Source organism: Anabas testudineus, chromosome 13 (assembly GCF_900324465.2).
Source record: "Anabas testudineus chromosome 13, fAnaTes1.2, whole genome shotgun sequence".
NCBI lineage: Eukaryota > Metazoa > Chordata > Actinopteri > Anabantiformes > Anabantidae > Anabas > Anabas testudineus.
This window is the reverse complement of record NC_046622.1, coordinates 22,980,287-22,996,378: the sequence shown is the minus strand read 5'-3', so window position 1 is coordinate 22,996,378 and position 16,092 is coordinate 22,980,287. Positions and strand designations below refer to the sequence as shown.

Genomic DNA, 16,092 nt, shown 5'->3' with positions numbered 1-16,092 from the left:
AATTTCCTTTTTGTGGGTAACTTCCTTTTCCCATCAACTCTTTCCAACAACGCAGGCAAATAAAAAATGAGGGAAACAAGTTAATGAAAAGGGTAAACACATGCAAACAAACATACTACCTACTTGTCCGCATCTGCCGAGGCCCAGGACAAATAGAAACAGCAAATGCAAACTCAAACCCGTGCGTAGAGCGACACCTGTTTGCGCCTCCAATCCACCGGCGCGTCAAAGCGCTTGAACAGCTTTAGTTGTGGCCTGGCCCCATCTGTCGGTTAATGTTTAAACTGCGCGTCCAGCATCATTTTCCTATTGTTTACTGACATTCTTCTGGCAGAGTCCTAATAAAAGTTCTGAGCATGTTAATTCAACAGAAGCCCTCCATATGCAGCATTATGAACGTGACAGTTCTCATAACCCGCACAATCAAATCAGAGTTTGGGTTATTTGGTTTCACTTAGAGATTTGAATTTGAAACGTTTATTTGCGTCATTGCTTATGTTCATTGAACCACGGCTTCATTAAATACACTTCAAACCACGAACCACCTGTTTGATGGTTCATATTATTGATCTACATTTTGTTCTAAAGATAAAATTCTTCCTCTGCTTCTTCTAATGTGATTATACGGTGTTCGAGGTGGTGGCCAGATCCAAGCCGGCACAGTGCCTCTCTCTGTCCAGCGGTGGTCTTTTGTGCCGGGATAAAGCAGATTGGCCTTGGGGTGGCGGGTGGGGGGGGGGCTGCTACTCACACACGGTTTCGAAATAACTCGAGTAGCGGACTTTCAGCTATGCATAGTAGGCTGCAGATGTCCTGCCGCTGCCATAGGCTACAGCCCGTCGGGTTAATAATAGGAGCGCGGGTGTCAAGCTATTTCAGAAGGGGGGAGTGTCGTCCTATTCTCGCTGGATCCGTTTTATCCGCGAGTTTCTCATGAAGTACGAGTGGGAGGAGAATTTCCAGCAACGGCGGATATCAAAAATAAACCTCCTTCATGTCCAGGGAAGAGCAGAACGTATAAATAGGCCTGATATGTCCAGACTGCAGCGGTGCTGGTGGGTGCAACAAGACTTAGCTTGGTTAGGGAATGAAAACTACAAATCAGACACAGTGAAAATAACTCTGAGAAATCCTTTGACAAAGACTGGCTCCACATCCCTGGAGAATCACTTCTCATTTGAAAAGCTCGCTGATTTTGAGAGGGCAGGGCATTCTGTCGATTGGAGAAGACACAGACACTCACCGGAGATCAAGGACACATATTGTGATCAGATCTTTATTTTTCAGCACTTGAGTTATCACTTTGGTTCTTCTGCAGAAGATGTGCGCCACTGTGCGTTTGATGCTTTTATCCATGTTCGCTTTGAACGCGGCGCTTCCCATCCCCTTTGAATCAGAGGATATTGTACCTGTTCGGATAAATGGAAGAAGGAGCAGTCGATTTTGGAAAAGAAGTGAGGAGCAGCCGAGATTTGTCCTCAGAGCATTTGGCAAGGAAATGACTCTGAATCTTGTACCAGACACCAGCTTCATCGCGCCTTCCTTCACCATACAGCGCATCAAAGCCAGAGATATTGATGCTTTACGCAGCGCTAAAGATTCCAAATCTGTCTTGGAGGCCAATCTCCAGACAGTTGTGAGCCATACAGAGGACAGTGAGAGACACATGATGAGCTGCTTTTACTCTGGAACTGTAGATCATGATCAAAACTCGGTTGTGGCTGTCAGCTTGTGCTCCGGCATCTTCGGCTCTTTTATAACAGAGGGGAAAGAATATTTCATTGAACCCAAAGTTAGCGGCGACCTGGGGCCAGCCTCTGTCCAGCAGCTGCATGTCATCAAGAGGATAACATTCACCAAAAGCCCCGGTGTCTCCCACCTGTTTGATCACGCGGCGGAGAAGCGCGATGGGGAAAGTTTTACGCACGGCTACAGTGACGCACGGAGGGAACCTCGTCGGAGACGCTTTGTTTCCGCACCACGGTTCATAGAGACCCTGGTGGTAGCAGACTCAACAATGGCCCACTTTTATGGAGATGAAATAAAGGTCAGACGCGATTAAGTCATTCTTTCCAGCACACAGAGTTCATAGAAACCTAAACAAACCCTTTCTAACAAATCGCAGTCTATACAATAAATCATGCTCCTATAAATACATTCCACTTTATTTTTTCTTTTGCCATCCTGCCTGCTAAGTCAGGATTTGTAGCCTAGGAACCACAGTGGCAGAGATTTGTTTTTCTGCATTGCTTTATAAAAAAAATGTTTGGCAGTCAGAGAGCATAGGAGGAAATATGTGGGCTCCCTGTTTTCCACAGACTGAGAAAGAGGTCAGGGAACAGAAATGCAAGCAATGCTGGACCACATTCCTCAAGACTTGGTCACGTTTTGACAGCACATCCTCAGCATCACCCAGGGAAGATTCCCTTACAGTTACATTATGAAAAATAATAAATCCATCAAACTGGCATGGGGGGTGGAGTATACAGCACAAGAAAATAAAAATTAAGTAGAGTTTAATAGATGTTGTGTTTATATCAATAATCACCTGAAATCAACCTCCATCAATCATCAGACCTGATTCTAATGAGGGTAACTTTAAAAATTAGGACTGCCTAGGATCCTGCAGCTTCTTCACTGCCAAACACTCAATTTATTTGCTTCAATCCGCAGATTACACTGACATTACTTTGCTTAAATTATCTTTTATTACACAACCGTCAAGTTTATTTCAATTTTCATTCATATTAACCTTTTTTTCCATGAGCAGGGGCATTTTTAGCTTTAGGTCATTTGGAGGCTCCAGGCAAAAATCAACATGTGGCTCTGTGGGTGTTTGTAGAGAACATGTGGAAAACTGTTCTACGGGAGAATAAAGTCCCCACTCAGAAAAAATGATTTCAGCCAGGCTGGTGGAAGACTTTACAATACACAGCACGGCACAGTCCCCCCGTCATACGTATTTACTAGCTCTCCACTAATAAAGGTGAAACCATGACAGTGCTATGGAAAACCTTACCCACCCTTACCTCCTATCATACAGTCATGGCTAGTGAACAAAACAGTTTGGAGGCAAAAGTCTTACTGGATTCTTCACAATAAAACAGGCATAAAACAATACTTCCAGTTTACACAGAGCACCCAACCTACCTTTAAACCATTTCAATAATATCTAGTTCTTTTATACATTTTTTATGATATTTGTTAATGCATTGTTGGTTTGTTAGGAACTATACTGGAATGGTGTACTGGAAAGTAACTTGCCCTCTTTTGATCAGGCCTTGCTGCCCAAGCCACTTAAATATCTTGTGAATGGAAGTTTTTAAATGTCCTGTCTTGTCTCTCATTCTCCATAGCACTACATTCTGACTCTGATGTCAATGGCCGCCCAGCTTTACAAGCACCCCAGCATAAAGAACTCAGTGAACATGGTGGTGGTGAAGATGCTGATAGTGGAGGATGAGGAGGTCGGACCGGAGATCTCTAGCAACGGAGGCGTGGCTTTGAGGAATTTTTGCTCCTGGCAGCAGCTATTCAATCCACCAAGCCAGAGGCACCCAGAGCACTATGACACTGCCATGCTGTTCACTAGAGAGGTGAGACATTGCACAGATCAGTATCTTCATACGGCTGCAGAATGTATGTTGAATTTCAATAAAATAAGATACCATCATCTGCATATAACTTATATTAATATGTGCTTACGACAATTAAGCATGAAAGCTCAAAACCTTAACAAAAGATGTGTTTAAAAGCAAATAAGCACATTGTTTACAGTCATGATTAAGGTTTTCTCTGTGATACCAGACCATTCCCTTAATTCAACTTAGTGGTAAACCAACGCACAATTATCTCAGTTCCCCTAATCAGACGCCACGCTTCTCTTCAGAGAATGGTTTGTTGTGAGTGCTTTACAGTGCCACACACTCATGATAGCGTAGAATATTTTATTCTCCATTCAGAAAGCAATAACCCAGTGAGAATGAGTCATGAATTAAGCCCTGGTGGAATTCAGACCTTGGCCAGCTGCGGAACTCATTGTGGTTTCAGAGGCAGTAGACTCAACCACACGGCGATCCAAAGTGTTTTACAGTAACGCAGGTGAATTTTAGGGCCAGTTGTTTTGAATGGGTGGGGGTCCCAGCTGATAATTAGCTCCTTCCCTGGACTCAGTATAGTGCTAATTAAGCAATGTATGAGATTAGGAAATAACAGATAAACAAGGTGCATTAAAGAAAAACCTCACCCTCTGGGTAGGGTTAGGTTAAATATGCTTTTATGGAGGTAAGAAAAACGTTCACACGTCCTCAGGGTTTAAGTTGCGATTGGCGTGTTCTGCTGCACTTGGCTGCCTTCTTTCATCTGGTATGTGCGTGTTGACAAAGTGTTAGCAGACAATTCATCAGGCGAGTAACTTCTCTGTTATTAATTTTTTATAGCTACGTTCCCTGGTTGTGGCTTGATTTGATGACAGGCTCGGCATTTATCCGCCGGCTGAGTGACGTCAGCATGTAAATCTGACCCCGGATCAGGGAAAATGATAAATCTAACATATGTGCTTTTGCAGTCCTGAGTTGGATGTGTTCGAAAACATCACTGACGCGCACCCGGTTTTGTGTTTGTTTTTCCATTTCTGTGGAGGTATGCTTTGAAATGTACCGGACGGAAGGCTCCTCGTGGATGAACTAACTTTAGTGCCGCCACAAATCAGCCCTGACAAGAAGAAGCCACTGTAAATGGCCAGGGCTTGAGTATGCGGCAGGGTCAGGGTTGAAAATGTACGCCATGTATTACACAGTCACAAGAGAAGGCTGCTACTACCGACTGTTGTGAAACTCAAACCTTACACTCTTTGGCATGCAGTAGAAACATTTTTCTCGTGGACTCCTGTGGTCTGAGAGTGTGTACTGTATATGGTTGCATGACTTTCTCACTGTCTGCAAATGCAATACCGTGGCTTGTGCTTTGGACCCATACATCTTGCTTAGTGTCTGTGTGTCTGCATACGTGAGTGACAGATGCTGTTGTGGAACAATGTGTACAAACACATGCTGAGTTGTGTTTAACTGCAGCCCCACATCCAGATGTGTTTTAAATTACAGACGGCTCTGCCTTGTGGTTTTCTGGGGCTGAGGCGAGGCCATGGAAGCCTCCGTCTACGTCCTATACAAGCTGGAAAGGATCGCTGATATACCACACTGTTAATTTTCCCACATCCCAGCTCTGGACAGCTGCATGCTGACGATATTTATTTGCTTTGTTTTATGACGGAAAGACAGAGCAACATGTTTTTGTCTGTGGAGATTCTCAGCCACGCAGGTCATAGTATTTCCAAAAGCACTATTCCATGGCAGCTGGACGTGCTCGAGGATGTTTTACATCACATCCGGCTCATTAATGCATTGGTTATTGTTGCACTGATTTGCACAACAAGATCTTAACCTTAACTGAATTGCATGAAATAGCTGAATTGGATCCACTTCAAGTATGCATTTTTAGTTTCAGTGTGGAAAATATTCCATGATGCTGAAGCTGTTGGCTGATGGTTTGCAGCTCTTGTTCTAGTGACACATGTGGATTCTGAATGTCAATGCTGATTATTACTAACATCATTCTAATTGCTAATGGTATATACACTGAATGGTATTCACCCATGCCTGCAGTGGGCTATGTTTCCATAGAGCCCACACAGTATATAGTTATTTTCAATACTTTAAAATCAAGCAGCTAGATAGAAACTGGTTAAATGAGCAGGGGTCACCCCACACGTAGGGAGGAACAGCCTTTCTGTGTTAGTGTGTGTGTGTGTGTGTGTGCGTGTTGCTCCAGAAGTCATGAGCACTGTGACACTCAATCAGGTCTTCATAGTTGTAGCATTAACATGTATGAAGAATTAGGAATGGCCACAGTGTAAACAGATGGCTTTAATCAGCCAGCTTACACGGGGTCATGAAAAGGAGACTCTGTGGGGCTGTTTCATTTTGTTCTTCGGAAAATTACAAACACAAAAACATGATACATTTTCCATCCAAGAACAATCAGTGTGCTCCTCTATGTGCTGTCACAAACTGAAATGCTTGTTGCACAGAGGCTGACAACAGCATTAAACATACAGTAATGGTGTGACCTGTCTGACCTTGAACTCGCGTTTATTACTGCTGTTTTAATCCAAAGACCATCCAGCACCTCCATAAAATCCATGGCTCAGACCAGATCACTGGAGCACATACCCAGCTCTGCACTGTGAGCTGCTGTATTAGGCAGGTTACCTCGTTGGGATAATGATAATTTTACACTCATTACTTTAGCAGCTTTAGGCACAAAAACAACTTTTCATTTTTATCATAAGCTCTCAGTCATTTTGGGTTGTTGTCTCGTGATGATGTCACTAGGAAACCCACCTATAGCTATCACTAGCCTTGGAATATACAGTAGCGTTGGTGCAACAGTTCCAGGGAAAACATCCCACGGGACTTCATCCTGATAGACATCAGAATAAGAAACTGTACATGATACAGGTTTTGCAACATATATGAAGAAGATGTCAGTATTGGTAAATGCCCCCATTGTGATCCATCAGGGTCTGCCATATTTGTGTTGCAGGACATCTGTGGACAGAAGAGCTGCGACACGTTGGGTGTGGCCGATGTCGGGACGATGTGCGATCCCAAGAGAAGCTGCTCAGTCATCGAGGACAATGGCCTGCAGACTGCCTTCACAGCTGCACACGAGCTTGGTTAGTTTACATGTCTTGCCGTATGGGTGGGCTAGTGTGGGCGTAGGAAGACAGGCTTTAAAGACATCTCAGTAATTCCTAACCACACCTCTGAGCATCTGTAAACCTACAAATGTCATATGCTGCAGGTCACGTGTTGAGCATGCCCCACGACGACTCCAAGACCTGTGAGAGGCTGTTTGGAGATTTGGGAGGACATTACCTGATGGCTCCTCTGTTTGTCAGACTCAACAAGACAGCACCTTGGTCTCCCTGCAGCTCTCTCTACATCACTGAGTTCTTTGATAATGGACATGGTAGGAAATATTTCAGGTTGACACATGGACTTCTGAGACAACAACAATTATTGGTTGTGTTAAGACAGATTCACATTCAGAATAAAACATACTGTTGCTCCTCTCACATTTTAATGATGAGTTTCCTGCTTAAACATGCTCTCCTCAAATTACAGGTTGTGAGGATAGTTTACAGGTACTTGTAGATTAGAACTTCTTGCCGTTCCCTTCATTGCTTCCTCTCCCCATTTTCATGTTGTGCGTCTTGTTTTGTTTGTATTCTTCCTAGACCTATCAGCAAACCTTCTTTTCCACTGAGTCATACTATGGACTTCTTCCTGTTCACCGTCTGCTCAGCCAAAGGCAACAGCTGGTGTCAGCAAAAAAAAAAAAAAAAAAAATTCTTTATCAGTTGAAAAATGTTTCCAGCAAAAACTCATGTGGCTGAGAATGTTCATTCCAAACTGCAGACGTCATTGACAACTCCAGACTAAAGCTTATTGGATGTAATAAAGAATCATTAGTGGAACAATGACTAAATTGACTTTTAGAATAGCTGTCACATGCCCAGATTCAGAGCACTAGGATGCCTATAAAAGTGTGCTGCATTAGTTAAATTTAACTTTTTGTCAGGACACAGCTTGTCCTGAATATTTTTCCAGTATTGTCATGCCACACACAAAGAGCACCACAATTACAATTGTCACAGTGCTACAAAGTCCGTAAGCTCCACAAACCACATTATAATTAGTCTCATACAGTGTTATTTTGTATTGTTCCCACAGGGGACTGTCTGCTGGATGTCCCAGAGAGTACCATGCCATTACCAAAGGAGCTTCCAGGCACCAAGTACAGCCTGGACCAACAGTGCCAGCAGATTTTTGGAGAGGATTTCATCCACTGTCCCAACACCTCAGACAGTGATATCTGCAGCCAGCTTTGGTGTCAAGAGGATGGAACTTCACAGTGCTCCACAAAGAATGGCAGCCTGCCCTGGGCTGATGGCACCCCGTGCAGCCTCAATGGCACCTGCCTTCATGGAATATGCATGCTGACTGAGAAGGTGATGCAACCACCGGTAAGGCTACTTTTTCACCAAATGCCAAGTTGCTTTGACTATAAAACATTTCAAAGAAAAAAATACAGTCTTTTTTGTTAGTATTAATAAAATGCAGATGCAAGATATGTTTTAGTTTGCTGGATCAGATCTCATCAACTTCACTTCAGCAGGCGACTGTTTTAGACATTGATGCTGGCTGTATGCAACACTAATTCAACTTGGTATTGTGCACTTTTAAAGGGCAGGTTTTACAAAATCTATTAGTTAGTAGTATCTCAACTTAATAGAAGACGTCAGCAGTCAAGATTAGAAGGGAGTCAGGCTGAAAAAGAGGGACTGTGTGTAAAGTGACGTGGGAAGTCTGCAGTAATAGATTATGTGTTATGTGATTTGTAATACTCACTGACAAGACTTAATAAATCTACAAAGTTGTTATCATGGAAACTATTTTATCTTTCAACATGATAGTGATGACGTAAACACTAGAAATACAGCACTTAGGTCACTTTAAGTACTCTCTACAATTAGGCAATGGACCTTCTTGCTGGATGACATCATGTTGCATTTGCAGCAAAAGCTGATCCAGGTTAAGATTTAGTTTTGCCACAGCTCTCTGCATCGGTTGCCACGCTGCATCCACGTACTGGCTTCTCTTGTTTTTTCGTACTCAGTCTCAGTGCAAAGTTACAGTCTAGTATAGACAGCAGGAATGATTAGTAAAACAGAAACCTTCCAGTGTTCATATGGGCAGCTGACTGGTGTTTAAAGATCTATTTGAAAAAATAGGAAACTTTCTTTTAAAATCAATGGTTTACACACAAGGGGATGTTAAAAGTGCACAAGAAACTTCATGCATTCTTCAGAACCCATGTACACTTTGTTGTATGTTGCATGCTAACTGTGTTTATTTGCTTGCACCTACTTGTCTGCAACTTTTAATGACTCACTTCATTTGAAGTGCATTACTCATTTAATCAGAAATAGAGTGATTGAGTTAGTAGTCATACAATCCTTAGGTCAGCAACTTTAAAACTGTCTCCTCCAGCAGATAACGTTTTGTTATTTGCTGGATTTGTGATGCACACACAAAATGAGGTTTTTGCTTTCTATAAACCTGATAGAGTTTCATGGTCTGTTATAATGGCAATATAAATGAAGTGCAACATACAGTATTACAATGTCGGAATTTAGTTCGTTTAAATGTAGCTGCCGCGTGATTTCCTTTTATATCTCCTTCAAGAACATTTGTAGTGTCAGCTGTGTTGGCTTGGTTGACTTGATATCTTATCCTTGTGTCATGATAATACATCTGTTAATTAATCCAGGCGTGCTGGTAGTTGGGAAACTTGCTGGTCCAAACATATAAAACTCATAAAAAGGTCACTTGCTAACACATGCACACAGCTTTCGATATCGCCCTACAAAGCTGCAGCCTGGCAGGTTCCACTAGTGGTGAGTGACACATTTAGCAGGAATGCGGGTAGAGGCAGACAGCAGGCGTGTGCCGAGGTTCAACACAGAATTAGACCAGAGTCGCTGCACGCCAACATGCTGTGCAGCCTCAAACCCAGAAGCCCAGACTGTGGTTTGGACTACACCGCTGAGATTGCCTTTGGCACTGAGCTATAACCAACCACTCTGACTGCTCTTTCTTCCCTCTTTTCTTGTGTTTGTGTTTTACTGCAGGTGGTTGTGGACGGCGGCTGGAGCTCGTGGGGACCGTGGCAGCAGTGCTCCAGAACATGCGGAGGTGGAGTGGAGTTCTCTTATAGGGAGTGTACAGAGCCCGTGCCTCAGAATGGAGGGAGGTACTGTGAGGGACAGAGGGTTCAGTACCAGTCCTGCAACACACAGCCCTGTGATAACAGTCAAGGTGAGAATTGGTGCCATGCAGCTTTGAGTTTTTGTGTTTTGACATAGTGTAAACTACTTGAAAGAATTATCTGTTGATGGCAGCTATCTGACCAACAGTTCAAAACACAAAGAGGTGCAGTGCACTCACATCACATTACATGAGACACAGAAAAGCAGAAATCTATCTATTATCATAACCATTGTCCTGTTAGGGTTCACAGGGCTGCTGGAGCCTATTGCAGGTGTCATTAGAGATTTAAAACAACCTAATATACAGCGTACTGTTAGGTGTCTATTGTACAGCACTTTTTTTACCACTATAGAAGCTATAAAAAGTGACTTATTACTAGCATATTATTAACATACAATGAGTATTAACATATATTGAATAGACTTTAGGACTAGAAACCATGGTTTTGATAAGGTAGGTAGTGCTCTGACAGCAGAGAACTCTGTCACCATGTCACATGTCCTTTACACTTTCACTCTTACCTGCAGGGAAGAGTTTCAGAGAGGAGCAGTGTGAGAAGTACAATAGCCCAAACTACCTGGACTACAACGGGAACATGAAACAATGGATACCAAAGTATGCTGGAGTTTCTCCCAGAGACAGATGTAAGCTGATTTGCAGGGCCAAAGGCAGCAGCGAATTTAAAGTGTTTGAATCCAAGGTACAGTATATGCACTTAACATCACAGCAAAGCATTATGTTCACAATACAGCTTACATGTTCTAGTATCAATTTGGTGCTTTTCAATCAAAAGAATTTACTCAAGTCCAATCTGAAATAGAAATTTGTATACCTGACTTTTCAGATAAGGAGTACAGCAATAGCTTCTCCAACATAACATAACATCTGGTAATTTTTGCAATGTAACTCTTATACACAGATAGTTTCTAGTTAGTTCTGAATGGATGACATTGCAATGGGAGAAAAGTGTGATACCTAGTTATTTATAAAAAAAATATTGAACTCTTAGATGTCATGTCACTGTAAACATTTGCGTCACATTAAAAACTTGAGAAAAGTATCTCCACTCAAAGTCTACACGCAAGGTTTTCTATCTTTTTATAAAACTTCATCAGTCAAAGCAGTAAACTGCAGTTATGAGAAATGTAACATAGTCAAACATTCTACAAGGAAATAGCAGATTAGATTAGATTACATGCTTTTTGTTAACCTTTATGTGATGTTTTCAGTGTTAATTAAAACAAATCGATGTTCTAGAGAACAAACTAGTTTTGGGGAGTGCCTGCTTTTCTAGAAATCTTCCTAAAATGAGGCTCATGTATCTGTCAATTGTAATTCTGACAGTGAAGAGGACAGATATGGATGCGGAACAATGGAGAAATTGAATAGGCCAGTGGAACGAGTCAACTAGTAACTAATGTTTTGTTTTAATACAGGTGATTGATGGGACAACGTGTGGCCCTGATACTACATCAGTGTGTGTCCAAGGCCAATGTGTGAAAGCCGGCTGTGACCAGGTGATTGGATCCAACAAGAGAGTGGACAAGTGTGGAGTGTGTGGAGGAAATGGGCTCACCTGTCGAAAGATCACAGGCTCCTATAACAAAGCAAAGTAAGCAGTATAACAAAGACCTGAACTGAAGCTATGTTACATATGGAAACGATTAAGTCATTAGTAAATGTAGTTATGGTGAAGTTTATATTAATAATTTAATAATGAAAATGGAAGGTATTGCTTTTCAAGCTGTGGTGAAGAGAGCACTGGACAGGCAGCGGGCTATCACCACCACCTGAACCTGTAGGTGTAAGACTAGGTCAGGGGCACGTTTAAGCGTATTTTCAGTTTGAACATTTTTCCAGTGGACCTTCCATTGGCTTGCTTATGTAGATGGCAACATTCTGAGGCAATGAGAGCAGTTCATTTAGATTGAATGGGTTGTTTACATTGATTAAAATTAAACTGCACATGTGATACTGCCACAGTCATTTACTCTTAGTTAATAAAACAGGAATGATAATAAACTTGAATTCTGCTTCTAGTTTACAATAAACTATCTTCTATCGCTTTAAAATTGAAGCTTGCAAGTCCCAGATCCTACAATATTACTTTAAAGCAAAATAAAGTCTATATATGATGTAAATCCAGTTCTCACTTGTCTTTAACAGCTATGGATACAGTGACATTGTCACAATTCCCGTTGGTGCCACTAACATCGACATCAAACAGCGGAGCCACAGAGGAATCAAACATGATGGAAACTACCTGGCTATAAAGAGAGAGCATGGTGGTTACATCCTCAATGGTAACTTTTCTGTAGCCACAGTGGAGCAGGACATTCCTGTGCTGGGTGCTGTGCTGAAATACAGTGGCTCCTCTACCACATTGGAGAGGATCCAGAGCTTCAGACAACTGAGGGAGGCCATCATCGTTCAACTCCTGGCCACTGCAGGGGATGCCAATCCCCCTAAGGTCAAATATACCTTTTTCATCCCTAAAGATGTGACCTTCAATAAGTCCAAGGAAAAAAAGGACTCATCACAGTCTTTGCATGTAATTCATCCCTTTGGTGAACCCGAATGGGTGCTGGGAGAGTGGTCTGAATGCTCCAAGAGCTGCAGCTCTGGATGGTCCAGGAGGAACGTTGAATGCCGAGACAGTGCGGGCTTTCTCTCTAATCACTGCGACAAAGACCTAAAACCCATAGACATCAGGCCTTGCGGAGATCTGCCATGCCCTATATGGCAGATGGGACCTTGGTCTGCATGCTCACGAACTTGTGGCCAGGGAGAGCGTCGCCGCAGTGTTTTCTGCATAGACTACACTGGGAAGACTGTTGAGCCAGAGAAGTGCGATCCGAACAAAATCCCAGATCCAGTCTCTGGAGAATGTCTCAATCAGGAGTGCTTATGAAGAACATGAGTGAAGTGAACTTTACCAATCGTGGATGGATTACTGAACAGGCAAACTAGACCCAAGAGGTAAGGAGACATAAAGACTACAAACAAACAAAAGGACTACAAACAGACCTAAAACAATTGCAAAATGATGTAAAACAACTACAAAGAGACACTAAATGACCACAGAGACACAAAACAACCATAAAGTGATGCAAAATGGCTACAGAAATACACAAAACAACCACAGACACAAAACAACCATAAAGAGAGATGAAATGACTCGAAAGAGATTCAAATCAACTACAAAGATACGCAAAATGACCGCTAAGAGATGCACAGTGACTACAAGGAGACCCAATATGACCATAAAGAGACAAAAAACGACTATGAAAAGACACAAAGGTATGAGATCTGAGTTCGAACACATGCAAGGCGGGGCCTTGGTCTGCCTGCTCATGAACTTGTGGCCCAGACGAGAGCCTCCACAGCGTCTTCTGGATATACTAGTCAGAGAGGTACGATCGGAATAAAAACCCAGAGCCAGTCGTCGGAGAATGTCTCCCCCAGGACTGCTTATGAAGAACACGAGTACATTGAACTTTCCTATTTTGGTCTGACTGCACTTACCAACCATGGATGGATAACTGAACAGGCATGCTGGGCACAAGCCCAGGAGCCCGAGGGGAGAGGGGACAGAAAGACTGCAAAGAGACACAGCTGATTACAAGTATATACAACATGACTATAAAGGGACACACAAGAACAACGCAACACACGAAGAGACACAAAATGACAAACAATAACTTTTGGATTGATTCACAATGTAACAAGCCTGTCCAAAATCAATAATCAGGTGGCCATATAATCACTGAAAAAGGTTTTCCTCACTGTAATGCTCACTTCAGTTCATACTGTCCATGAATATTTCAATCTCAAACCATTTGTAATGGAAATAATGGGGGCCAACATCCACTTGCCTTGTTTTGTGAAAAAAAGTATTTGGATGTGTATCTAAAGCTAACATGTGGTTTAACACCTTAAGCCCCCGGTTATTTTTTTATTCCAACTGAAAAAACATGCCCACATTTAATCAGTAGTAGCTCTTACAATAATTATTATAATAGCAGACCTTTCAAAAAACAGCACGTTGGATGACCTCAAAATAGTGGCCGCAATTCGTGCAATCATAACTGGTGCCATCAATCCTGGTACGGGAGTTTATTAAATCAAGATTTTCCAAAGTCTATTTAGGCTTTTCACTTTAACGTTCCAACTTTGTTTCTTGTCACTGAGTTGTAATGGAAAGAAAATAACAAAAGAAAAGGGGAGCTTGTACTAAAAAGGCTGCGGCCATTTGTTGTGACTCGTTTAGAGAATCAGCACTCAGGGAAATGTCTGCATCCAGCAGCAGCAGACCCTAACACACTGAACTGACCAGATGAGAATAACCAGCTGCATCCAGAATATGTGGCTTACAAGTTTATGAAATATTTGAATGCTGCACTTAATCCGACATTCAAAGCTCAACAGATTCATTCACTCATCAATTAATTTATTACTCAAAGTGTCAATCCTTTATTAATGGTTTTAGTTAAACACAGGATTAGTGTAAATAATCTGTCATAGCGTTAAAATCTGTGCATAACGTCCAATGTAGTTTTCATATAAACTTTGTAACACCATTTTACACAGATGGATTTAGCCCCCATCACTTACAGGTCAACCTTTGGAGAGATCTCCTAAGGGCCTGTACTAAGACTAATTACTACAAGTAAAACCTATTTCAGTCTCCATATATACACCTGTCTGGCACACTTGAAAGATTGCGAACCTGTCCATTAAGTTGTTTTCGTGTCTGAGACTGTAATCAGTGTTTTGGTTCACCTCAAAGATTTTAGGCTCCATGTGATGTGTAGTCTGATGACTCACACCTGTGTTCTGTCCATCTGGTCGCATCAAATAACATCCATGGCATTTGCATGAATATTGTTTTGTCATCTTTTGTTGACATTAGACAACCACTATTGAAATTAGAAACTAATGGAAATCTACCTCATGAGATGTATGTATAGATGCTAGATGAAGGTGCTGTTTGTGTGTGTTTTCTCTATAATGAGAAACTTTCTAGTCCCACTTTAAACAAAATCTAACTTTTGGGATGAAGTGTGGAATAATCTGCAGTTTGTCTATCGTAGTTAGCTGTCATTTAAACTGGTGCTAGAACAATGGTATGAAACCTGCTGTCCAACAACACCACAGTGTAAATATACCTCCAGTTGTCCTCTGCAGCACTCAACCCTTCGTAGCTCTGATTGAACCATTTATTCACCTATTATTAAGGTAGATCCATACAATTGAGGCATTTGAATGTTAAGCCTTGTGTTCGATTGCTTGGCTACACACATGCTAAAATATGATTGTGTGTTTTTATTCTGAAGATTTGAATTGTTGATCTATGGGGGAAAAATTCAGACGCTAAACCTGCCAGCATTTGGACTGATCATAGCCTACGACAAAACAGACTGTACTGAGGTACACATGCTCAGTAATGAATGGAGTTTGAGTTTACACACTGTGCAACATTTTTAACCTAGATAATAACTGGTCATTCCTGAACAGGAAAATAATAATTTCCCTCTGCCCTATAGTGTAAAATCAATCTTTCACTAAGTGTATTATAATGCTTTTGAGAGGTACAGTGGTAAAATCTACAAAGCAACAAAATGTATCTTTGGAGGTGTTAATAATGAGTTAAGTGATAAGCATACTATCGATTGTGTATATGAAAAACAACATTAATTTTATTAATTTTCAGACTTTTATTTTGTTAATGCATTATATGCAAACACTCAAAGTTGTTTTCAGATTAGATGATTTCTTCATTCCTGTTGTTAATTTACAGTTAGAAAACAAAAGAGATGGAGCATTAGGCCTGTATCCCTTCAGTGAAGGACCATGCTATTTTATTCTTACAGCTTCCTTTTAAGCTATTTATTTTTGTATAGTTTTTACCTTGGACATGTAATTAACATGGCAGATGCTGCTGTTTTTGAGATTTCTTTTTTTTTTTTTTGTCTATAAAAGGTCAAATAAACACATATATGTCAATGCGTGGTTTTCCTTTCAATGATCCTTATTACCCCGCCACAACCATAAGGCAACTCTGGACAAACATACACATCCAAAATTCTTTTTTTTTGAAAACCTTTGGTTGCTCCTTTCTTCTAATGTGGACAAAAGCTTCATTACTTGAGAACATTTGTACACAGACCAGTAAGTATGCATCAACAATCCTGTG

At 41.5% G+C, this 16,092-nt stretch overlaps 1 protein-coding gene across 1 annotated transcript; it reads left to right on the top strand.

The window, feature by feature from the left end:
• Window positions 1–887: 887 nt before the first annotated feature.
• On the top strand, window positions 888–12,918 carry LOC113169805 (A disintegrin and metalloproteinase with thrombospondin motifs 8). Its single transcript, XM_026371524.1, has 9 exons — window positions 888–2,047; window positions 3,357–3,596; window positions 6,604–6,736; window positions 6,865–7,032; window positions 7,797–8,089; window positions 9,758–9,944; window positions 10,424–10,596; window positions 11,333–11,508; window positions 12,063–12,918. The coding sequence occupies exons 1-9, from the start codon at window positions 1,322–1,324 to the stop codon at window positions 12,805–12,807; spliced, it is 2,841 nt and encodes a 946-aa protein (XP_026227309.1). The 5' UTR covers window positions 888–1,321; the 3' UTR covers window positions 12,808–12,918.
• Window positions 12,919–16,092: the final 3,174 nt, after the last annotated feature.

Excerpts from the sequence above, each read along its gene's own strand:
- LOC113169805 (XM_026371524.1), top strand. The coding sequence starts at position 1,322 with ATGTGCGCCACTGTGCGTTTGATGCTTTTATCCATGTTCGCTTTGAAC. Across the intron at positions 6,737-6,864 it reads CACAGCTGCACACGAGCTTG|GTCACGTGTTGAGCATGCCC; the intron begins GTTAGTTTACAT and ends CATATGCTGCAG. Across the intron at positions 9,945-10,423 it reads GCCCTGTGATAACAGTCAAG|GGAAGAGTTTCAGAGAGGAG; the intron begins GTGAGAATTGGT and ends TCTTACCTGCAG.